This window comes from Ruditapes philippinarum, unplaced genomic scaffold, assembly GCF_026571515.1.
Source record: "Ruditapes philippinarum isolate M1 unplaced genomic scaffold, ASM2657151v2 ctg5610_1_1_1_1, whole genome shotgun sequence".
In the NCBI taxonomy this organism is placed as follows: Eukaryota; Metazoa; Mollusca; class Bivalvia; order Venerida; family Veneridae; genus Ruditapes; species Ruditapes philippinarum.
Genome location: NW_026859519.1, coordinates 86,365 through 111,897, shown reverse-complemented (window position 1 = coordinate 111,897; position 25,533 = coordinate 86,365). Strand labels below are relative to the sequence as shown.

The following is a 25,533-nucleotide window of genomic DNA, read 5'->3' as shown; positions in this document are numbered from 1 at the left end:
AATAAATAAAATAGGAGAAATGTTATCATTAGTTATGATATTAAACAAAAGAGATCGGATTATCAACTCAGAAGTAATTGATTTTAAACGAATTACGCCTTTAAGATGAAAACAAATATTTCATTTTGTATGTTGCCCTTGAAACTGCGCTCACTGTATGAGTACTATATGACTCAAGTTGTGAAAGTTTGTTCCTCTTCAGAATGGCTTTTTGATATAATAAAATGCATCATGCGGTTTCCTTGCAATTGTGCTTAAACACAATTATCATAACAAACATGTACGGGCCTCATTTTCAAACACACACGTTTTATTTGAATAAATACAACAGTTTCTCTAACATTATTCAATTCAGATTTTATGTTACATCTGTCCAAATGAAAAAATGAGGTTCTCACTATTATTTTCGTTTGTAATTGTAGTTGGATTATGCAGTTATAAGTTTTCTGAGGCTAGAGAGCCAGTATGTTCTAAATTTGCATATGAAGAACAACTTTTAGAGAAAATGATAAGAACTGAAATTAAGGTTGAAACAATGGTAAATGAATTTAAGAAAACTGAGGATAATGTCATCAGTACATTAGGCGACATTAAACAAACAGTTGCTGACTTTACGGACATGTTTGCAGATATGAGAGGAAACATAACGGATGAGATGTTAAAGAGAGGTGATGAGATAAAAAGGAGAGAAGGTAAAATTAAACAGTTATTTCACAGCAAATTCACATTTCTTACAGCATATTGAACTTTTAAATCCTAAGTTAAAATACTTTATATACAAACTATTGTATTTTTTGTGGTGTCTCAGTCAAGGGAGCTAAATGATGAATTCAAAATCTATAATGTTAATTGAGTTACTCCCCTTGGCGTGAGAGTTCCAAACTTGTGCTATATACACTGAATTCCAGCTTTTGTATAGGACCACTTCCTCTTGTACGTATTGTATATAAGGTATATTGGCTGGGTTGAGCTTAATTCATTACATTGTTTTATGATTGTGTAAATAATATGTTATTTTACTGATCTATGCAGTCAATTATATAGCACAATTCAATTGGTGTTGTTGCTTCTCGTAATGATGTACTTGAATTAATGCTTCGTAATGGCACCCTTTCAAGAGGTGTATAAAACATGTTAACCGAAACAATTTTAATAAAATAAGAAATAAACTTTATAACTGGTGCATATTTCCAATAATGTATAGTTTAATTTGTAATTGTTGGTAATATATAGATCAATATATCTTAAACATTTTTATTGATTTGTTAATTTAAAGTGATAAAAAAGAAGTTCAAAACATAATATATTTGCAATATTCAACTATCTGTAAACTATATACAATGTATAAAACTTTTTTTGTTCCAAAAATCAGATTAAATGTATCAGTTTCTTTAAAAAAATGACACATACGCCTAAAAATTCCATTAATTGTTTTGAGCATGAATTACATTTAGATTATCAACGCTACATGCTTTACAGGGGAACATAATTATAGCAGCTATAGAGAAAGGATGCTGTGCGTACAGAATACCCTTTAACTTTGGTTAGATATTAGTTAATAGAATGTTCATACTTTATTACAGAATCGTTCAAAACATCAATTGAGGAAACAAGAAAAAACCTGACAAGTGACATCGAGGCTGAAAAAGAAAAACTTTTTCAACTCCAAGGTATTGTACCTGCTTTACATCAATTGTGTTTGATTTCTATTTATCTACAACTAATCATAGCAAATTATTAAATTGTTGTTTACTTGACATGTTTTATCTTGGTATATCACGTGGTCAATAATATATGACAAATTATGTTGATATAAAAATATATTGCTCTATATGTAAATTTCTAACTCTCATAAGACGTCCAGATGATTTTGTTTACATTCACACATTCTAGTTTGTAATTATCTAAACTCTACAGATATTGGTACGATATAAATATAAGGTTTTTTTACTGGCATAGGCCCCTTGATTTAAATATCTTATATATAAAATACAAAAGTATTATTTATATACTCAGGAAAACTCGAACAACCTCCGATCGCTTTCTATGCACATCACTTGAAAGACCTGCTTCTTGATACTACAGATGAGATTCTCATATTTGAGAAGACATTCACTAACGAGGGAACAGGTTATGACACATCAAAGGGATTGTTCACGGCACCTGTTGGAGGACTGTACCAGTTTGATGTTCATACATGTGCTTATAATGGAAAACATTCTTATCTTGGCTTAGTGATGGAAGGTAACGTTATTGCAGCAGATGCTAACTTTGGTGATGCATCTTATGGCTGTAATAACTTTGGTGCAATAGTGAGATTAAAATCAGGATCAAAAGTTTGGGTTAAATCAACATCGTCAGGTTCTGTCCACCAGCTATATCAAAACTCTCATAGGATGAACTCGTTCAGTGGAGTACTTGTCAATTACTGAATTATAAATAAATCAATAAACATTGATGGGAGTAAAAAATCAAATTGTTAAACGTAAATGTTTTGATGTCAACTGCTTCAATACATTTCTTCAGACTCTTAATAACAGTAGTATTTTGCGAAATAAGTCGAAAACTGGCGATTTATCTATGATGTGTCTATATGTTGTGATGAATATTTTTCATACAATGTTTTAGTTTGCATATTGTTGATATTAGTTAATGTTAGTATCATATTAGCAAATAAAATAGAGAAAATAAGAATCCCTAAAGAAATCCCAACACGGCTTATTGAAAATGTTGCAGGCTCGGTTTGATTGAGTCTGTTCATGGACGGTACTGTCAAATGCAAACTACAGTCCACACCCCCTAGCACCGTATTAAGCAGAATTCCAAATTTAACATGAACTTGTAAAATTTTGAATTTTGAAATATCCGCAGATTTGTTCATACCACAGTAGTGTCATTCCATGAAAAGCGGCGTATAGTCCCCAAGTAAAAGAACGATTTTGCCCTAAACGACAAACAATGTGCGTAACAAAATAAAATGGAACTTTGAAAGAGAATCTGAGGTTATGAAGCCTGCACATTACAGATAAACCATTCAAAAATGCTATGCTATGTGTACCTTGTGTGCTTGAGCTATAATCAACCAACTTGACAGGAATGTTTTTCAACATGTAAAGCTATGAACCTTGTGTTTTGCGTGTCAATTTTTTCCATTTTTGTTAGAGTTACTGTCCTTGGCTTCGTATAAATTTGCAATTTAGTAAACTTGCAAATGCATAGCTCAAATAATATTTGCACTGTAGTCCTAAACAAATACAAGAATGTTGGTCAGCATGTGTTGTTATACACTTGGGGGTTTGTTTTATGTACTCATTCAGTATTTGTAGAGGTTTTGCCCTTGACTTAGTAAAGGATTTGAATCTTGTGTCCCGCATAGCCAAAATAAATTCATATAGAGTCAGTAGATTGATAGAACAGTGGAGTACGGACAAAATTCTTGTTTATTTACTCAATCGCTTTTTGTTTGCAACCTTTTGCGTGATAATAAGTAAGATTTAATACACACAAGAATTTCTTAATTAATAATATTTATTGCATCATCTACATATATAATTAAAAATCAATAAAAAATAAACAATAAAATCTTTAATACATACATAACATTTATTGAAACAAAAGAAAATATAAATGAAAACCTGAAAACCCCAAAAAACCAATTTACAATAATATATCATAGACTGACTATAGAAACTAATAGTTGTTAAACTGGCCAGAAACAATATATATGCTGATACACGTCGTCAATTATTTCTGACACTCAACCTTCCTAAGATCTTATTTTCTTGTGAAAATTCCAGAAAACAATATATTTTAACATAATATTTTCCTGTGATAGACACTATTCAAGAGGTACGTAACAGATGTTAATAGATACAAACTGTTGAAGTTAAAGTAATTTCAAGGAAAACATAATTAATATATAGATAATACAAACACCATATCTGTAGTTTATAAATATATTGTTCCTTGTATTTATTCATACAGTTATCATAATCATTTTGAAAATATGCTTCTTAATGTCTGATTTTTGTGCAGTTCGGTCTTACTGTTTCACAATTCCTTTTCAAATCCCTTCGTTACTGGATGTACATGACGTGAATTGCGTTGTTCTGTTTTTGCATGTTGCCGTTTGACGTTTTAATGATGTTTATTCCATTAATGTCCTTTGATATTGCTAATGTCGATATTTATACAAAAATAAACAAAGCCTAATTTGTATATATTATAATAAAAGCGGTGACGTTTTCTACAATTAAAAATATATTTTTCCGTTCAATGGTAATTTTTTTTCTTATATTTTCTTTCTTCAAAAACGTGTTTCAAAAAATAAAAGCTTATGATAACCTGAATAAATCTTCTTTTTGTTTTGCATAATAAAAAAAGATCAATGTTCTTTTTGTATATCGTACTTTACTTTTAAAAGCAAACTTTTTACACTTTTTACTAACTTAAGACTTTCCATTAATTTTATCATCGTCTTGTGGTGCTTCGTTTTCTTCATTTTCTGTGTCAAATAATGAATACCCAGAAAAAGACGAATACATGTAACCATGGATATATGGCGCACGCTTTAGAAGTACGAGCCAGACCTGGTCCCCGGATGTTAGATTCAATATGGCGGTGTTTGACGACGTCGCCCACAACGGTATACTCTCTGCCCATATTGTCTCCACCATCGTTCCGTTGTTCATCAACATCACAGCAGCCTGCAAATGAAAACGATAGTAACAAATCAACATTTTTAGATATTTACCTTCTTCGTATAATTGTAATCAATGTTTTAAAGGCAGAATCTTTGGTAGGACTGACACAATGTAATTGTATACTTAACATGCATTAAAAGGACAATTAAATTTCGTAATGAATGAAAAATATACACTTAAGTTAGATTCTTAAACTGGATATAAATTTCTGTGTTTGAATCTACATTTGCATTACTTTGGTAATTATGTTATCATATACATGTACACATTCATATTTTGACCACCTAGATCTATATTGTATAGAATTTTCAATGTAACATGTCTGCTTTGTGTAGAGTCAAACATGTTTATTCATACATGTATTAAAAAAGAGACCGTGTTGCAATTATCAATATTTTTCAATATCAAATTTGAGCACAGTATATCTTTTAAAATTCGATTCGTTTGTATTTGGACTTTGATCTTATTAAACTGACGTCATTAATGACGTCATCAAGGAAATTCTATACCTTTTGTCCCCCCTGGGCAGCAATCACGACAGTAAAATGATACAATCCAGAGAAAGGAATAGTGACTCTTCCAGTTTGTTTATCATAGGCATCTCCAACATTTGTGTGGACCTTATCGAAAACAAGATCAATGTTTTCTTCTATCTGACCCTTGTTTTCGCCCAGGCCAGCAAAGAATGCCATACGATAGGTTTTTTTAACAGACTTACCTGAAATATATAAATACATTCACCATGTATAGTTCGTTTAATTCACAACTGTACATTAAGATATTTCTGGATAAAATGGTCCTATGTCAACTTAAATGTAAACTATCAGAGCAATATTGAAAACAAGGGAATGCTTGACAGGTAGGTACATATGTTGTATCAAAGGTTTGTGCACGCCCGTTCACAGATTCTTATTTTATTTGTAAAAAAGAGCGATTTGGGACCGAAAACTGCTAGGAAACCAGTTTAACATCGCACAAAAAATAACAGTGCGGTGATTCTTATAAGCTTTGTAATGACACCTTATATATAGAACAATGTAATATGTCAGCTCTTAAATCAATGGCCATTATAACAATAAAGGAATAAGAAAGCAGAACGATTAATCTTGTTTTCATAAAGTATAAATGTGATGTTAAGGTTTTGTCTTTTACGTCTTACATCCTCCAGAGCTTGTAATAGGATCAATTTGTATAACAGGATGATGTTTGTTTGATTAAACCATTGATAAATATCTTATATTGACTGAAGTAGACATTCCGATATCCGACCTACAATTGCGATATCAGCACATTGTTCAAACGTATGAAATGACATGTTAAGCTAGTATTAACGCTACAATAATATCATCGTCGCCAAAAAAATAAGTTTTTTCACTGACCGTTCTTTCTAATTTTAATTTTGTTTTGTTGTTAACTGCCACAATTGCATTCAATCGCAGGCTAATTATCAGTTATAAAACACATTCATGCATGACTTTACCGATTGCTGTTCACCAGTTATTTTTTTTATTTCTTTTTAGTGTTAAGAATGTTACCTTGGTGAAAAATGGGAAAACATGCAATGATCGTTATTTCAATTCCAAAACTTGGGTTACATGATTTTTAGACGACTATTGTTTACTATTTTGGTTTATGGTCTTAAAATTATATTTGATTATGTACTTCCTTATACATGTGTACCTTTGCATCTTATTGCTAAAATTTTCTTAAATTTAAACTGAGTAAAACTCCGTTAGGGAAATTTTTATTGCTAAAAAAAATTTTGGGGGTTCCGGGGACTAAAAAAAAAGGGTTAACAAAAACCCAAACCCATTTTTTTTTACATTTTAAAAACGTCCCAAGGAAATTAAATTTTCCCGATAAAAACTTTTATTTTTTAAATCTTTATTTTTTAAGGATATTTTTTCTTTTTTTGGGTTAATTTAAATTTTTTTAAGAAGCGGGGATTAGCACTAATTTACACACAAAAATTTTACTTTGCAAATATATCATGGGTTTTAAAAAACCCTTTGTTTAAAGAAAAAACCAAAATTAAAAAAATTTCACAGAAATTCGGGGGAAAGGGAAAGTTCTTTGAAAAAAAAACTATAATTTTAAAAAAGGTTTTTCTTTGGGAAAATTATTTAAAAATGAAACCCAAATTCCACGTATTTGTTCAAAACGGGGGGGGGCCCTCTCAAAAAAAGAAAAAAGGGGCTTTTTTCCCAAATAAAATTTCCTTTCAATTTTTATTTTTAATTTTTTTAGGGTTTTTTTCCCAAATTAAAATTTTTGGATTTTTCCAAATTTTAAGTTTTAAAATGATTTGGGAAAAAATAAAAAATTTTTTTAAATATTTCTTTTTTTTTTAACGTGTGAATCTATTAAAAAATTTAAACTAGGGGGTTTCCTTTAATGCGAAAAAAAAGGGTTTATTTTTTCCCCCCGTTTTTTCATAAAAATGGCACGGAAGTTTTTCAGTTTTAAAAGGGGTTCCCATGAAAAAAACCGGGCAAAACCCCATTTTCTGTTTAATTTTTTTAAAATTTTAAAAAGGGAATTTTTCCCCATTTATTTTTTTAAATTGGAAAAAAAATTGGGTTTTAAAAGGTTGTTTGGGGGGCTTGGGCCTTGGGTTTACATTTAAACCCAACCAAACGGGGCTTTTTTCCAAAACAAAACCCTCGGCCTTTTCCCCGGGGTTTTTGGGGACTTTTTGGGACTTTTTTTAAGGGGATTTTCTTTTTCCCTTTTATTTTACCCTTTTTTAAATTAAAAAATTTAAAAAGAAGGGGGGTAAAAAAAAAACACTATAGAAAAATACATTCATTTTGTTTCGAAAAAAAGGAAAAGGGGATATTTTTTGGGCCCCACAGGTAAGGGGCCCTTTTTCAAAAACATTTTTAAAACAGAAAAAACCATTTTCTTCAGCTTTATAATTTTTTGGGTTTTAAAGCTTGGCCCAAAAATTTTAATTTTCCCTGATCAAGTAAAAAGGGAAAGAATAAAAAACAATTGGAAAAATAAAAAAAATTTTTTAAAAAAAGTAAAAACCCTTTCGAAAAAATGACTCATTAAAAATTTAAAAAAAAATTTAAATCAATGGGGAATATTAAAGGTTTGAAGCGAAAAATTTTCCCCCCATTTTTTAAAACAAAGGGAAAAAAAAAAACCTGGGGAGGAAAAAGCCCCGGGGGAAAAAAGGGAAAAAAATTTGGAGGGGGTTCATAAAAATTTAAGCTTTTGGTTAAACCCCCAATAAAAATTTCAAAAAAACAGTTTTTTTTCAATATTATTTTTATACTTTAAAACCCAAAATTGGGGAAAATTTTTTGAGAAAAAAAAATTGGGGTTATTTTCTTTGGCCCGTTTTTTTTCACATTTTAAAAAAATTTTTTTTTCGCTGAAAGGGGAAAACCATTTTTTATTTTGTTTTTTCCCACGGGGAAATCTTGTGGGAATTTCCATTCTTAAAAAATTTCCCCCCCTTTTACCCCAAATTTTTTAAAAAGGAAAAATTTTTTTAAATTTTTTCAGGTTTTAAAAAAAAAAAAAATTTTGGGCATAAAAAAAACCAAGGAAAATTTTTTTTCAATCCTTTCTATAAAAAAAACCAGGATTTTTTTTTCATTTTTGGGTGGTAGGGAATTTTTTTAAATTTTTTTCCATCCCGCTCAAAAAAAAATTTAACCCTGTATTTAAAAGGAAAAACCCTAAAATATCCTCTTGTTTTTTCCGATTAAAAGAAAATTTTTAAAATTTATTTTAAATTTGGGGAAATTTAAAATTTAATTTTTTAAAAAAATTTTGGGGGAAAAATTAAAAAAAATTTTTCTTTGGGACCGAATGTTTTTATTATGTCAAAACCCAAAGCGTTATAATTTCCATTTGAACGGGTTAAAAATTTTCAAAAAAACCCAGGGAAAATTTTGGGGAAAAATTGTTTTTTAAATTTTATATTGCCTTTTTTAAAATAATAAAATCCTTTTTTCCCAAATGAAAAAACCCAAAGGGAAAAAAGGGTCTAAAACCCATCTTTTAAAAATTTAAATCGATAGGGTTTTCAATTTTTAAAAAAAGTTTTTTGGGTAGTTTTAAATTTGGTTTTAAATCCCATCAAAAAAACTTTTTTTTCCCCCTTTTAAAATAAATTGGGTTTTCGGGTCACCTTTTTTGAAAGCCCAATTTTTTTATTTACTTTATTAAAAAAACCCAAAAAAGGGGCAAAATAAAAGCAAAAAGGTTATTTTGGAAATTAAAAAAAGGTTTTTCCCAACCCGGGGAAAAGGGCTCGGGGATTTTTGGCCCAATGGGGGGAAATTCTTTTTTTTTCATTTTCCCCTTTAGTCTTAAAAAAATTCTTTTGGGGGTTTTTTTGCTTTACGGGGAAAGTAAAAATAAAAAAAAAAAAGTGGGGGAAAGAAAAAAGGGTGTTATTGGGGAACTTAAAAAGATTTTTTTGGGACACTTGATTTTTTTAAAAAAGCTTTCATTTTAAATTTGAAAAAAAAGGGTTTTTTAATATAATAAAATTTTAATTTCCCTTTTTTTCCCAAAAAATTTTTAAAAAAGGAATTTGAAGGGGGTTCAACTTTTGCACTCATTGGGTTTCCTTAGTTTTGGGTTCATTTTTTTCCACTTTTTGAATAGCCTTTCCCTTGATTTGAGAAAAAAATTTTTTCCCCTTTTAAATTTTAAAAATTTTAAAAGTTTTTCCATTTTTTGGTAAAACCAGTTTCTTTAAAATTAAAATTACAAAAAAATAGGGGGAAATTTCCCAAAAAAATTAAAACATAAAAAGGGACATCCTTTTTCCAAATTTTTAAAAAAATCTGTTTTTAATTTTCAAAAGGTTTCTATCGTTTTAAAGGGTTAAAAAACATAAAAAAAAAGTTTGTTTTAAAAATTAAATGTTATTATAAAATTTTGGGGGGGAGATTTGTTTTTTAGGGGAAAATTATTTTAAAAAAAAATGATTAGGGGCTGTTTTTAAGGGAAAAGGGCCCCAATGACAAGGGAAAAAAAAAAATTTTTTAATTGGGGTCTTTGGGTCTTTGGGTTTAAAAAAACTTTTAAAAGAAGCGTTTTAATTTTATTACGGAAACCCAAAAAAACGGGAAAAATTTTTTTAAAATAGGGTTTAATTTTTATTTGGGTTTTTGTTCCCCAGGGAAAAAAAGGGGGAAAATTAAAGGGGGCCCCATTACCCCCCGGGAAATATTTTTTATTTTCAAAAAAGTTTTTTTTTTTTTGGGTTTTCCTTTTTAAAATTTTAAAAAACATATTTTAACGTTCCCAAATTTTCATCTAAACAATATTTTGCTTTTTTATTTTGCTTTTTGGAAAGGGAGAAACAATAAAAAGTATTTATATTTTTAAAAGGGTAAAAATTACATTTCTTTACTTTAATTTTCCCCTACTTTTAGGGGAAAAAAAAATTTCTCATTCCCCTTAAAAATTTTCCTTCTTGTTAAAAAAAACTTTTTAACTTTTACTCAAAACCCCGGGTATTTAAACCCCCCCAAATTAAAAATTTACCTTAAAAAACCCCGTTTTTTTAAAAGAGAAAAAAATTTTTTTTTTCTTTTTAAAATTTGGGCTTTATTTCCCTTTTTAGTAATTAGATTTATATGAAAAAAGAAAAAAAAAACCCGCCCCCCGTGTTCCCAAAAAAAAAAAGGGAAAAGGGGAACTCTTTTTTTGATGAAAAAAATTTTTCCCCCCTTTTTCAAACATAAAACTTTTTTTTTTAAATATACTTTAAATAAAAAAAACCTTTTAAATAGAAAAAAAAAGGGTTTTTAAATTTTAAAAAAAAAAACTTTTCTTTACCCGGGGACTTCGTTTTTAAATTTTGCAAAAACCCAGGGGGAAATTGGGGACCGTTTAAAAGGGGCTATAAAACTGGCAAAATTTTTAAAAGGCTTTTTCTTAATTTTTCCGGGAAAAAAAAAATTAAACCCTGGGAATTAAAAAATTGGAAAAAAAATCCCCTTGCCATTGTTTTTGCATAGTTTTTAGGGTCTAAAAATTTTTAAAAAAAATTTAAAACCCAAAAAAAATTCTTTTTCCGGAAAATTATTATTATCGCTTTTAAAGGGGTTTTGAAAGGATTTTAAATTTGGAAAATTAACCCTTATTATCTTATTAAAACTGAAAAATTTACTGATTTTTTTAGCGTGGGTTTAAACCTTTTTTTCCAAAACCTATTTTTTCACTGTTTTTTTTTAAACTTTAAGGGGGGGGATTTAAAGAAATTTTTTTAAAAATTAATTTGCAAAGTTTTTTAAAAAAAGGTTTTTTAAATTTTTCAAATATGGCTAAAAAAACCCTTTAAAAAGGAACCCGGGGGCAATATAAAAGTTTTAAAAATTTTAAAAGAAACCGATATTTTTAAAAATTAAATAAAACGTAAAAAAGGTTTTTAAAAAAAAATTTTTTCTTAAAAAATTTTAAATTGTTTGCTTGTTTGGTTTGGTAAAAAAAAAAAGGGGCTGGAGCAAAAATTTAATTTGGGATTGCCCAAAAATTTGGTTTGGGGAATTAAAAACTTTAATTTTGAAAAAAAAACCCGGGGAGTTTTTTTTATTTTTCATGTCTAAATGCGGGGGGCAAAGGGGGTCTTTTTTCCGGGCCCCGATTTTTGGCAAAAAACAGTTTTGAAAAAAACCCTTTTTAAAATATGGGCAATTATTTTGTAAAGGGAAAATTTATCCCGAAAAACCCCCGGGAAAAAAAAATTTTCGAAAACTTCATTTAAATGGGGTTTAAAGACTAAACCCCCCCAAGTTTTTAGGGGGTTTTACGGGTTTGTTTTAAACAATGGTCCCCCATTTTCATATTTTTTGTTTTCATGTCAATAAAGGGAATTTAAGGGAAAAAAATTGTCTTTTTTTATAGTAAAAAAGGCGGGAAGGGTTTTGAAATTTATAGCCCAAAAAAAAAAGGAACCCCGGCAAAAATCAACTCAGAAAATTTTTTTAAAAAAGAAAATTTTCCCCCCCACTAAATAAAAAATTTTTAAAAATTTAGGGCCGGGTTTTTTTTCTTTAATGCTTTAAACGGGTCCTTTTGGTACTGTATGAACTCGAGTAGGGGAAATTCTTTTTCCTCTTCAAAAATCCCTTTTTTGATTAGGGGGGCCTTTTTCGGGTTTTAAAAAACTGCCCCTTTATTTTTTTTTAAAAAAAAATTGGCGGCGGGTTTCCTTCCTCACTTTTGGTTAAAATCCTAAAAGGGGCTTTTTCGGGGGTTTTTTTGGGGCAATTTTTTTTCATTTTTAAAAATGGGGGTTTTTCTCTTTAAAATTTATTTTGTTTGGGTTTTTTGGCTTTTGGAAAAATTTTTAAAAGTTAAAAATTTTTTCTGGGGGGCTTTTTTGAAAAAAATGAAAAAAGGACTAAAATTTTAAGGAAAAAACCAATGGAACATTAAAAAAAACCAGTGAGGAAAAAGGTTTAAAAAAAAAAAAATTTTAAAAATTTAAAATTTTAACCAATAAGTTTAAAATATTTTTTATATTTTTTATACAAACTATTGAATTTTTGTGGTGTCTCAGTCAAGGGAGCTTAATGATGAATTTAAAATCAATTGTTAATTGAGCTACTCCCCCAGCGTAACAGTTCCAAACTTGTGAAATTTATGTCTTGGAAATTTCTCGTAAAATATACACTGAATTACAGCTTTTGTATACACACCACTCTTGCGCATATTGTATTTCAGGCACTTTGGTTGTGTTGAACTTAATTCATTACATTTTTTATAATTGTGTAAATAAAACGTTATTTTACCTAGCCAATTGTACAGCACAAAACAATTGATGTTGTTGTTTCTCATAATGATGTACTTAAATAAATGTACTAAAGCACTGGCTTCGAAATGGAACCCTTTCATGAGGTGTATAAATCATATTAACCGAAACATTTTGAATAAAATAAGAAAATAAACTTTATACTTTGTGCATGTTTCTAATAATATATAGTTTTGTAATTGTTGGTTATATAGATGAAAATATATCATAAAAATAGGTTTTATTGATTTGTTAATTTGTAGTGAGAGACAAAAGTATACAACAATATATTTCTGCAATATATCTCTAAACTTTATTAATTGAATGTATAAAACTAATTATGGTGCAAAAATCAGTTAATGTACCATTTTCTACAAAAATTAAACGAGAGCATGTAATGAATAACATTAAGATAATAAACGATACATGCAATACTTTTTTTTATTCCCAAGGGAGCCCTAAATTATAGCAACTATAGATATAGAATGCTTAGTAGTAAACTTGCGTACTGAATAACCTTGAACTTTGGTTAGATATTAGTTAATAGAATTTTAATTCTTTATTACAGAATCGTTCAAAACATCATTTGAGGAAACAAGAAAAAACCTGACAAGTGACATCGAGGCTGAAAAAGAGAAACTTTTTCAACTCCAAGGTATGGTTACCTGTTGTACATCAATTGTGTTTGATTTCTATTTATCTACAACTATTCACAGCAAATTAAATTGTTGTTTACTTTACATGTTTTATCTTGGTATATCACGTGGCCAATGATATTTATAACAAACAATGTTGATATAAAAATATGTTGCTCCATATGTAAATTTCTAACTCTCATAAGACGTCCAGATGATTTTGTTGACATTCACACATTCTAGTTTGTAATTATTTAAACTCTACCAATATTGGCCTGATACAAATATAAGCTTTTTTACTAAAATTGGCCCCTTGATTTAGATATCTTAGATATAAAATACAATAGTATTATTTCTATCCTCAGGAAAACTCGAACAACCTCCAATCGCATTCTATGCACATCACTTGAAAGACATGCTTCTTGATACTACGAATGAGGTTCTCATATTCGAGAAGACATTCACTAACGAGGGAACAGGTTACGACACGTCTACGGGATTGTTCACAGCACCTGTTGGAGGACTGTACCAGTTTGATGTTCATACATGCGCTAGGTATAGTAAATATGCACATCTTGGCCTGGTGATGGAAGGTAGTGTTATTGCAGCAGATGCTAACTATGGTGATGACTCTTCTGGCTGCAATAATTTTGGTGCTATAGTGAGAGTAAAATTAGGAGAAAAAGTTTGGGTCAAATCAACATCGTCAGGTTCTACCCGGGAGCTTATCCAAAATACATATAGGATGAACACATTCAGTGGAATGCTTGTCAATAACTGAATTATAAAATAAACCAATTAACATAGATTTGAGTAAACATCTGATTTCAGTCTGAATACTTGATGTTTAACTTGAACATTTTAATATAAATTGTTTTAATTCATTTTTAGACTAATTATCAGATCAAATAGAAAGTTTTTTTGAAATTGTTGTAAATCATCGATTCATCTATGATAAGTCGATATATTGTAAAGACAATCAATCATGCAATGAAGTTGTTTGCATATAATTAATATGACCAACTTTTTTTATTGGAATATAAAAAAATAAGAATTGAAAGTTGGTCGATTTTTTTTACAAAAGTGTACAGAAAGCATATGCAAAATATTCTGGTGTAGTTTTTGCTTCAAAGTATCAATAAGCAGTTAGATTTCTTTAAATAATATACAATTAATACATTTCAGTAACATTAAATATATTTCAAAGTATTATAGATTACCGGTACTAATCTGTAATTTGTAATATATTTTGATGAATCAAAATGCAATGGTAACGCATAATTATGCACAAATATGTCAAAATGGTGAGAACAGTTCACTGAGTAAATAATTTGATATATTTTTAAGCAAATCGAATAAAAGATAAATTGATATACTAGTATATGGCTGCATAATTATGTTGTTTATAATATTTGGCATACTTGAGACATATGTCATACTATATGTGATAATGTAAAAGAAAATAAGATTGTTAAAAACAGGAACACTTTTTATGAGAATTTAATTTCGTGAATGGTGCACCGAAAACTTGTTGCCTAATAAAAAGTATCTAAATATAAGATTATTTAGATAACATTTAGGAAAATAACACTGTTCTGATATCAATTAGTTTGACAATTCAAATTATCAGACTAATTAACTGATATATATCGGAGAAATGAAATTCTTATTTCATAATTCAGATATATAATAACCAATTTACTTTTAAGTAATTATTTGATTAATCTTATATCAAATAACTCACAATTAAAATTCGGATTCAGTACAACATTTATACCATGTTATAAAGTTTGAAAACCTGGACAAATAAATTTAATAATATGTATATATGAACAAACACAATATAGTCTTTTTATTTCAATACAGCTGTTCTGCAACTTTTATTTTCTGTTCCCTGAAAATGAATATCAATATACAAGTGTCGGGTAGCTGAAATAAAAAAATTAGGTCACATCTGTCCAACTATTTTTGGAAAGGACAATATTTGAATTACCCGATATAAAGGGGTCAGATTAATCCAATCAAAATTGTAGTACAAACAAGGTTTACAACCTTAAGGTTCGATCAAACAATGAACAACCAGCCAGAGTAATGACTTATGAATGAAAGGTCACAAAGGTCAACCAGTGAAAATACACATGTAAACAAACCCAAAATTCACTGAAAACAACTTTAAATTCAACAGTCAAAGGATCTGGAATTAAATCGGATTTCAATCAACCAGCACGGAACGATGAAATGATGAATTTATAATAATTCTAAGCAGTAATTGCCGTCTATATCAAACTGCCAAGTATTAATTAAAGATGGATTAAAGGAAGTATATAGATATTAATATAAGAGGAAATTTATGTAATCATGCAAGGAGATCTTCCACCATGTGTAGTGAACCACTCGTTTTCTTTACAATAAACACACTTGAACAAAAAATTATACTGGGTCACAACTTAAAAATATTACTATTAATAGCGAAATTCTTGGTTCGAAATGATAAGCTATTAATTATCTATAAAATTCTTGGTTCGAACTTTTACATATCAAGTTACATATATATAAAATATTTTTCCAAAAATTTAGATCCACACAGGTTTTAAAGGTAGAACTAATAGGTAGAACTAATAGTAGTATTATTTATTCTAACTATAACCAGAAAGATTTATGTATATGATTGAAATATTACTTAAATTAAAATTATTTATATAAAATATCAGATATATTTATTTAATATTACTTGAAAATTAAAGAAAGCAATTTACTTAATTCTTAGAAATGCTTTAAATAACGTCAATTATCAAAATGTGTAAAAATAAAAATAATGTGACCCAGAAAAAATGTAGTTTACTATTCTAAACTCACCAACTGTTGACACAGGATTTATACAATGACACCACTACCCACAGACTGTCCAATATATACACAAACACAGTTCCTCTTGAAAAGTCACACACTTGAGAAGTCACACCACGAGATCCACTTCCAATGCTGTTGTTGATGATGATCTAGCTCTATCTTGAAGAAATATCAATAAATTGAATAATAACACGTCTATACAAATGAATTCACCAGCTATTCAACTGTCGACTTTAAAATATCTGTAACTTACAAGTCTCTGATCACGTTGGGCGCCATTCTAGCAGATTGGGGTTTTACATAAAACCAAGTCTTGGATTGGTTCACATATATTCTGCTTTATTTACCAGTGGGTCCACTCAAAGACATATACAAATATTTATAGACAAGTCTGTATACCACTGTACAATACCATATAATACTGTACTGTCTGGATCTGAAACAATAGTTAAACAAAAAGTGTTAACCATTTGATATCAATGATATCAAATGTACAAGATATCAAAGAGATATCATAGTCAAATATCATACAAAATACAATATTAAGTTATTCAATATGCAAATAGCATTATACATTACTTAATTAACTGTAAGTTAATAACTGTATCCTTATCCTATGAATCCAGAACAATACAAACATTATAACCATAAACTTTATAATACATTACATCAAAATAATAAGATTAAAGATTAAAATATCAAATAGTGATGATGTCTTGTGGTGTAGTGGTCTGTACCTTTAAATACATGTTAATTAACAAGTCCAGAATAGGCTTAAATAATATTTTACAATATCATGTTTACAACAACAATACAAAAGTTACATACCTTGTTTGTAAAACAAGTACATTGACAAAACACTCCACTCCACTGTCAACTGTCACACTGTGAATAACTACTGTGCTGTAATGTTAAATTGGTCATATTCATGCAAGATGTTAATAAGAAGTAAAATGGCAGTTGTAGACCAGCAATTACAATGCTTTTTCGCGAGTGTCAAAACCGACAATTGAAACGCGAAGAAATACCAAAATACAACATCAACAACCGAACAATCCACAATGTCATACAACCAGTACAAAGTACAAACCTTATACCAACCTCAATCCTATATCCAACCTATTAAATCTATATCAAATCCTTACAAACTTAAATTAATCAACATCAACCTTTTACAACGACTTAACTGAAGTTAAACATGGCGGCTTCTCCCGCAATGCTATACCATGTGACCACAAGCCATTGAAACGCAAGTTCCGATTGGACGAGACAAAACGAAAGAGCCAATCAACAATAAGGAAAGTCCGTGGGAAATATTGATGACAGTTCACCTTTACGAACTTTAAAGACCCACCACGTTGGATTCAATAAATGATTTAAAGACCCATCATGTTTAAAAAATGATAAATAATGAAAAGTTAAGAATTTAATAACTTGTTAAAATTCACATCTGCTACACAAGGATCCTTAATATTATATTGAACTTAATGATAACATAAAACTGTATTCTTTTATTTCATGTTATCTCTCTATTGTTTATTACGGTTTATCTATATCGGAAAGACATCAAATTATGTTGATAATATCATAATAATCTTTATTGAAGTGTTATTCATACATAACAAGATATAAAATACTTCAACTGCATAATGTTATAAGATAAAATTTGTTTGTGTTACAATTCTGAATTTACAAGAGACTGTTAAAGCAACAAAATGGAAGTGAGGCAACTCCCAAAGTTCATACTGCAAGTATTTACAACATACTTCGCAGAGTCACATCCCTTCCCATTCCATTTTCATACAAAAAATACGGATAAAGTGAGATCCGTCTGAAGAATAAAATCACAACAAAATATCATGAAAGTTGCCGATTCCGTTTGATTGCGTCTGTACATGCATGATTATGAAAAAAGTGAAACATTCCTCACGCCCCTAGCATCGACTTAAAACAATTGATAATCTTGTTTTGAAGGAACTTCTGATAATATTGCTTTGTAATGAACACCCAATCAATGTTTTTCTAATTTTAAACATTTATCGTAAACAATTTTTGAACTTATAAGAAACAGATTCTTTATTTGTAAAACCATTTACTAAATAAAATTATTTTACACCTCTGAACAGATAGAACATTAAATAAATAAATGTACATATACACTAAAAGACTTTTCTAACGTATATTGCATTTGCTTAAAACCTGAGTAGCAGTTACTAATCATAAAACCTTGAGTTTCATACGATGATAATATAGTACAAATATTCTACATTTAATGGTAATATTATATTCTCATGGTTATTAATCATTATGAATACACTGTTATATATGGTATCTCTTTTGGTCTTGTCAGACATACTCGGTTACATGAAAAGATTGACGTGTGTACATGCAGGAAAAGAAAATAAAAAACGTAATAATAATAATAAAAATGAAAACAAAGAATTATGAAAGATTTCTTACAGTATTTCTGTCACAAAAAAACAGAAGACAAATTCTAAAAGGGATAATAGTGTTAAAAGACTGCACTTAGCAATGACTCCAACATCCCTATATTAAAACTTACCATAAAAATAATGGTAAGCCTATTTAGTTAAGACATGTTAGATTTATTTGATTGGCTTATCAAATTCAAAGAAATAATCTTAGAAGCGGTTGTTTCGGTTTTTAATAAGTTCACAATATGACACAATTTTATGCTCGTTTTGTGTGTTGTTCCACAAGTTAAATGACATAATACATAATACGAGGTTAAACGTTGAAGAAAATTTCCAAATGTAAAAATTGTAATTTAATTTCATATCAAACAAATACAAGAAGAATATGTCCTGGACAAAGTTTGATTTTTGTGATTTAAATGACGTCCATTTATTTAGTCCATATACCGTCATTTGAAACATGACACAATTCAGCAAAGACATCTGGAAATCTCTAGAAGAATTTCCACTCGAAGTCGCTTAATGTCTCTCTTAGTTAGGCCTTTTTCTAAACACAAATTAAATACAACCAACAACATGCCAAACAGTGAAAATACTACTGAATCTCCTCGAAAAACTCCAAAGCTCTTGAATGCAACATGAGAATTTAAAAGTAGTTTCATATTGATATTTCAACACGTGTCTATAGTAACAGTATAAAGCAAGTACTTGATATAGACAAATTGCGCAATAAGCATTTTTTATCATCGCTTTTACATAGGAAATCAGAGCTCTTTTATTGGGAATGTATTTACGTGTTAGTTGGATATCGGCTTCGTTCATTGATATTTATGTTAAGGAAAGTCCTTGTTACAAATTTAGTGAAATTTATGGCCAGGTTTTACATCAACCGGACGGCCTTGTACTTGTTGATATCCTATACATACAATAGGTATTCCTAACTTTCCTGGGGTATCATGGATTGATGCCTATGGTTGTTTACCTTTACGTTGAGATTTACAACTTTGTTGTGATCAGGACAATATGTCATTACTGGTCGTTCTTTAATTGTAATTACGCTTTTAGAAATCACGGGTGGCATAATTTCGTTTAGAAGACAATGCAAATATTTGATAGTGTTTTCTAAAAATCATGATTAGTTTCCTGCGTATATAACTGTGCTTTTTTCTATACCTTTTAACTAGAAAATTCTTCAAATGTCGAGTTAATTTCAAATATTTTTCTTTGCATTGCAGATTTTTCAAATTGTTTTAAATATAAAAAAACGGAATAAACTATGAGTAAATAAAAAAGTTCAAAAAAGAGTCCATAAGTTGCTCTTTATAAAATATTTCACGTGTTCACGTACGGAATTCAAACTATTAATGAATAGTGTTTGGTACGGGGATTTATTTTCAGTAAAATTGAATTCTTACGTTAAGCATTTACTTAAGTATTACCTTCCCATAATAAATCAGTATACATGTACTGTTAAACTATTTATATTAAATTTATTTTGCTTTTGTATCCTTACACGCGATTACGTCAATAGTTTACATCGTTGCTTATTTTTTGGAAACTCTGTTTTGTTTTCTAAAGAAAAAAAAAACTGTTGTCAGAGATGGCTTTATTATATCTAAATAGTTTGAAAAAAGAAATTATGAACTACACTTTAATGACTACTTTAATCGTTTTTGACAATTTGATTTCATTTTTAATCTTTAGGCTTGCTGCTTAAACATCATTCCAGTATGCAATACACTATTTTTATAATATAAACAGCCATAAAATGTATAATCACATGCTATCTTAATTAAAAGCAAGTTTTACAGTTTTTACCTTTTCATAGAGATGACAAGTGACGTTAAACCTGATGAGTTCAAATAGTGTTTTATATATTTTTCGAAAGACTGCCTGGGTTATGTAAATTGATTTTATAAAAAAATTTTAAGCCAGAAAAAAAATTCCCATCTTTTTGGTTTCCCTCTTTATTTTTTTACATTTCAAAATCACGAGTTTAAATTTTCTGCGTTTTTACTAGGAATACGCCGAAAATACATAAAAAAAAAAGAACCCAGAAAAAACAAAGAAAAAACCCTTTTTTTTTTCCAAAAATTTTTTTTTTAACCCTTATTTTTTCCATTTTTTAAAATTTTCCATATAATTTTCCCTAGGATAATTGTGTAAATATTTCTGGTAGTTTTGTGTCACTGATCATTAAGGCTCCCACGTTTACAATTTTTGTAAACGTTTACACGACTGCTAAGAACCGAAACGATACCGTTTAAACGGTGATACCTCTATGTACTATACACACCATGTATTTGAGTCGCCAAATGATGTCTTTCTTTCTATTTTTAATACATGTAAAAATAAAGAATGTGCAAGGCTCATCACGATTGAGTCAGCACACATTTTTTGCAATTTAACCCCATTTTTTACCAAAAGTGTATTATGTCACGAGCAATTTTGCACGGTAATGCTGTGTGGAGGGTTGTAAACACCCATTTTCCGTTTGTTTACTTTGGAATAAACCACTAGAATTGATAAAATCCATGATTACAGGCAATGATTAAGAAATTTTGTAAGACAATATAGTCATTTCGATTAAACGGTAAACAATATCGTAAACGTTTATGAATGAAAATCGAAACGAATCCGTTTAAACGTGTAATCGTGGGGGCCTTACTGATCATATTGAACGGCGTTCTTCCTTGTTGATCTTTGTATATATTACATTGAAAATGGGTAATCATAAAAAAATCAGGCATTCCTTAGAAGATTAGGGATTTGAATTTCCAGTATGGAATCTATTTAATTCCCTGGTATTTTAGTGGCACCATACAATTCATGTGTAGAAATCAAGCAAATCAGTTAGATGATTATGAAACCTACTGTCATTTAGAAATTAATCGTTTGTTAACCTGTAAGCGTTATCATTCAAGATTTATGCCACAGGATGACAAAATGTGCAGTCTACCTTGATTCAAACTGAAAACCTCGGAATACTTCTCTAATTTGTCAACAATAAGTAAACTGTACAGTCTTCAACGCTAACGTGACTGAAGGATCGAAACTGTAACAACACGGATGTGAAATACGGAGCAATATTGTACATCTGCAACAAGACACTTGAAAAAGCTAGCATTATAAATATAAGCTGTCAAAAGTCAGTTTTAAAAAGGCAGGCAAAAATATCCAAGGGATTTTTAAAAAGGTATTCGGGAGAAATTCGGGATTGCCTAACTAGGCAAATAAAGTAACATACAAAGCACAAAAATTTTTGCGTCTAAACGGCCCCAAAAAATTCAATAAACCATCTAAATTTTAAAAACGGGGGGACTTTTAAAAGGCCCGATGGGGAAAAAACCTACACTTTGTCTTTGATTAGTCCTTTTTTATAACCCCTATAGAGACTTTTTTTAAATATTAATAAAATAAAAGGCAAAAAAATGAATGCTAAGGAAAACAAAAAAGGTTTTTAGAATAATCTATTTAAAAAGTTTATACAAAAATATTTTGAAAAAAGGTAAATTTTTTTTTACTAAAAACTCTTTTTTTTACCTAAATATTTAACCGGAAAGTACTGATAAAATATGCAATTAATGTTAATATATTTTTGCATTTTCTTTATCGTTTATTGTTGTTCAATCGTTGGTCATATAGGTCTTCATTAATGTATTTTAATAATGGGTATTGATTTATTGAATGCAGTAAAAACAATATAGATATAACAAGTTAAAAATATTTATAAAGTTAAATCATTATTTTTGCAAATTAATTGATAATTTATACACAATGGTTTACAAACAATGACATTTTCGCCTAAAATGTCTATAAACTGTTTTCAAATGTTAGAATATGACATTACTTTGTTGTCGAACTTGATAAACATTGTTTTCAATTCCATTCTAAGCACGTATTGAATGACATTAAAATGATATACGATACATCTCCAAGAAAAATCGACTGTTTATAAAGCTATAATAGAGAAATGAATCTTTAAAGAAAAGTGTTTACTGAATAACCTTGGATTTTGGTAACGATAAGTTAGTAGAACTTTAATCCTTTATTACAGAATCGTTCAAGAAACTTTTTGAAGAAACAAGAAACAACCTCAGTATTGGCATTGACTCCCAAAAAAAGGAACTTATTCAACTTCAAGGTATCATGTCTTACTTTGTTTCAACGTCACCTGTGTAAGATTGTATTTCATTTATTATCAATTTGTATTACAATTTAAAATGCAAAACTATTATTTCTATACTCAGGAAAACTTGAACAACCTCCGATCGCTTTTTATGCACATCACTTGAAAGACCTGGTTCTTGATTCTACAAATGAGATTCTTATATTCGAGAAGACATTCACTAATGAGGGAACAGGTTACGACACGTCAACGGGATTGTTCACGGCACCTGTTAGAGGACTGTACCAGTTTGATGTTCATACATGTACTTTAAATGATAAATATGCAAATCCTGGCCTGGTGTTGGAAGGTAACATTATCGCAGCACATGCACACTACGGTGATGCAATTCATAGCTGTGGTTCATTTGGAGCAATAATAAGAGTTAGATCAGGAGAAAAGGTTTGGGTCAAATCAACATCATCAGGTTCTAACCGCCAGCTATATCAAGGCTATCATTGGATGAACACATTCAGTGGAGTACTTGTCAGTTACTGAATTATAAATTAATCAATAAACATTGATGGCAGTAAAATCTGGTTTCAGTGTTTAACGTAAACGTTTTGATTTAAACTGCTTTAATTAATTTTGAGACTCTTTATAACAGTAGTGTTTTGTAAAATAAGTCGAAAATTGTCGATTTATCTATGCTGTGTCTATATATGCTGTGACGAAAATTATTAATGCAATGTTTTAGTTTGCATAATGTTAATATTAGTTTTTATTACCCTTCCAGATTTTTTCCGCCTTTTTGATTGGATATTGATCACCCGAAAGAAATTGATAATTACCAAACCAGACGGGTAATATACACACTAACTTTTCCCGTTGGGTACCCCGCGTTGGAAATAAGATGGGCTGTGGCGATGCGCGTACGGTTTGGTTTTATGTGATGTAAATTCCGATTTACAAGCACTTTTTAACTGTCAAATGATAAATATTTACCAAAATAGAGTAATGATACGTATTCTCATTAGAATTGAAAACAAATATGACCTTGTGAAAGCTTGATATTTGTTCCAAAAAAGTGCGTTCAACAGACGGTTTACATTCCTTAGGTTTGAAAGAAAATACGTCATGTATTTATGTGACGTCATATTGTGGTGAAGGGGTACCCCAAAGGGAATCTTATTTCGACGTTTCATTTGAAGTAGCAATGATTTATTTTAAAATCGTCTTAACTCGGCAGAGGAAGGGTAATAAAATTATTATTTTGGTTTTGGAGTGATATATGTGGATATATTACCTGCCAAGGATATAAAATCCTGACAGGTAATATATCCACATATAGCACTCCAAAACCAAAATAACATATAATGTTAGTATCTTATTATGTTCATATAGGTTTTGTTTGTATCTATTTAGCAATTGACGTTTCTATGTTTATGAAACAATAAATTTACACCAGTATGTCACATTTGAAACGCTTTACATTATAGTTATAACCGCTATGAATGCAAAGTGTAATTAAGAAAACCTACATTTTATTTTACGAAAGGACCACCCAAGGAAATGCAGTTTCCTATATTTAGTTAGTGTAATCACTTATTAAAATTATTCAATAAAAATGATCTAGATTTAAATGATTTCTACAACACATGTAATTGTTGTCATGATGTGTATCACCTGACAACCTTAACACATCTCGTTCTATAAAACAATATTTTTGAATGTCACTGCACATAACATTGAGTTATGTCCCCTTTTCAGTGGATTACAAAGAAATTCATGATTTGTTTAAATTAGCCTACGATCTATACTCTACCATCTAACTATTGCGCATATTTCAAAATTAAGATATCTTTACCATAAGCTATAAAATCAATGTTATTCACTTTTTGTGCCCAACTATAGTGGGTTGCATTTAGATTTACCCATGCCAGTCCGTTCGTGCGTCCGTTCTTATTTTGTGTCGGATGAAGCTCTAAAAATGCTTGTGCTAGAGTAAAAAAAATTACAGAAATGTTGATCAGCATGTGAAATAATGCACCTAGGGTTTCGCTTGTAGATTAATTATGTTTTGTCAGAGTTATTGCCCTTGACTTAGTAAAATTTCGTGCGTAGCTAAAGACATATTTGACTTACAGTCCTGAAACTTTATAGGAATGTTGATCAGCATGTGTAGTTGTCCTCCTGGGCTTTCGCTTGTGGATTTATTCAGTATATGTAGAGTGATTGCACTTGAGTAATGAGTTAAATGTTGCAATTTCAACATTTGTCGGTGTAGCTCAAAAAGTATTTTATCTTGAGTCATGAAACATTACAGAAATGTTGGTCAGCATGAAAAGTTGTGCAGTTGATGTTTGCGTGTCGATTTATTCAGTACATGTATTTATCACCCATTGTTTAGTAAAAATTTGCAATTTTCAACTTGTGTCTCGCGTATCCCAAAATATATTTTGCCTAGAATCATTAAACTTTATGGACATGTTGATCAGAAGGTTTTGTTGTGCACCTGGGGATCTTTATTGTCCTTAACTCAGTAAAAATAAATTTGCAGTTTTCATCCAATGTCGCGGGTAGCTCAAAAAGTATTTGCCCTTGAGTCATGAAACACTATAAGATTGTTGATCAGCATGTGAAGTTGTGCACTTGGTGTTTCGCTTGTGGATTTATTCTGTTATCTTTTTAAGTAAGTGCCTTTATTTTCAAATTTTGTGTGTGTAGCTCAAAAAATATTTGACCTAGTATCCAGGAAGTTTTCAGGAATGTTGATCAACATGTGATGTTGCGCACCTGGGATTTCGCTTGTGGATTTTTTTCAGTATATGTAGAGCTATTGCTCTTAATTTGGTAAATATTTGCAATTTTTAACTTGTGTTCCTCGTAGCTCAAAAGTGTTTGATACAGAGTCATGAAACTTTGCAGGAATGATGATCAGCATGTAAAGTTGTGCACCTGGGTGTTTCTTTGTTGATTTGTTAAAAGTATGTAGATTAAATGCCCTTGATTTAGTATAAACCATTCCAAAATG

At 29.6% G+C, this 25,533-nt stretch overlaps 2 protein-coding genes and 1 long non-coding RNA gene across 5 annotated transcripts; 1 reads left to right on the top strand and 2 right to left on the bottom strand.

Moving 5' to 3' along the window:
* The first annotated feature begins 361 nt into the window (after window positions 1-361).
* Window positions 362-24,148, top strand: LOC132756792 (uncharacterized). Of its 3 annotated transcripts, none has more exons than XM_060747930.1 (3): window positions 362-692; window positions 13,040-13,126; window positions 22,642-24,148. In XM_060747930.1, the coding sequence occupies exons 1-3, from the start codon at window positions 386-388 to the stop codon at window positions 23,055-23,057; spliced, it is 810 nt and encodes a 269-aa protein (XP_060603913.1). In that variant the 5' UTR covers window positions 362-385; the 3' UTR covers window positions 23,058-24,148. The 3 variants fall into 3 exon arrangements, with proteins under 3 accessions (XP_060603913.1, XP_060603912.1, XP_060603914.1); XM_060747929.1 differs by lacking the exon at window positions 22,642-24,148 and adding an exon at window positions 13,472-13,890; XM_060747931.1 differs by lacking the exons at window positions 13,040-13,126; window positions 22,642-24,148 and adding exons at window positions 1,584-1,670; window positions 2,017-2,807.
* LOC132756800 (complement C1q tumor necrosis factor-related protein 3-like) lies at window positions 2,919-5,395 on the bottom strand. Its single transcript, XM_060747938.1, has 2 exons — window positions 5,213-5,395; window positions 2,919-4,706 (listed from the first exon to the last, which is right to left on the bottom strand). Exons 1-2 carry the CDS (start codon window positions 5,393-5,395, stop codon window positions 4,449-4,451), a joined length of 441 nt encoding a protein of 146 aa, XP_060603921.1. The 3' UTR covers window positions 2,919-4,448.
* LOC132756794 (uncharacterized) lies at window positions 16,116-17,409 on the bottom strand. The gene is made up of 3 exons (XR_009629376.1): window positions 17,047-17,409; window positions 16,785-16,859; window positions 16,116-16,392 (listed from the first exon to the last, which is right to left on the bottom strand). It is a non-coding gene; the product is annotated as an uncharacterized LOC132756794 (long non-coding RNA).
* Window positions 24,149-25,533: the final 1,385 nt, after the last annotated feature.

Coding starts and splice junctions, on each gene's coding strand:
- LOC132756792 (XM_060747930.1), top strand. CDS start 386: ATGAGGTTCTCACTATTATTTTCGTTTGTAATTGTAGTTGGATTATGC. Junction 693..13,039: donor TGAGATAAAAAGGAGAGAAG/GTAAAATTAAAC, acceptor TCTTTATTACAG/AATCGTTCAAAACATCATTT. Junction 13,127..22,641: donor GAAACTTTTTCAACTCCAAG/GTATGGTTACCT, acceptor TTCTATACTCAG/GAAAACTTGAACAACCTCCG.
- LOC132756800 (XM_060747938.1), bottom strand. CDS start 5,395: ATGGCATTCTTTGCTGGCCTGGGCGAAAACAAGGGTCAGATAGAAGAA. Junction 4,707..5,212: donor CTGCCCAGGGGGGACAAAAG/GTATAGAATTTC, acceptor TTTCATTTGCAG/GCTGCTGTGATGTTGATGAA.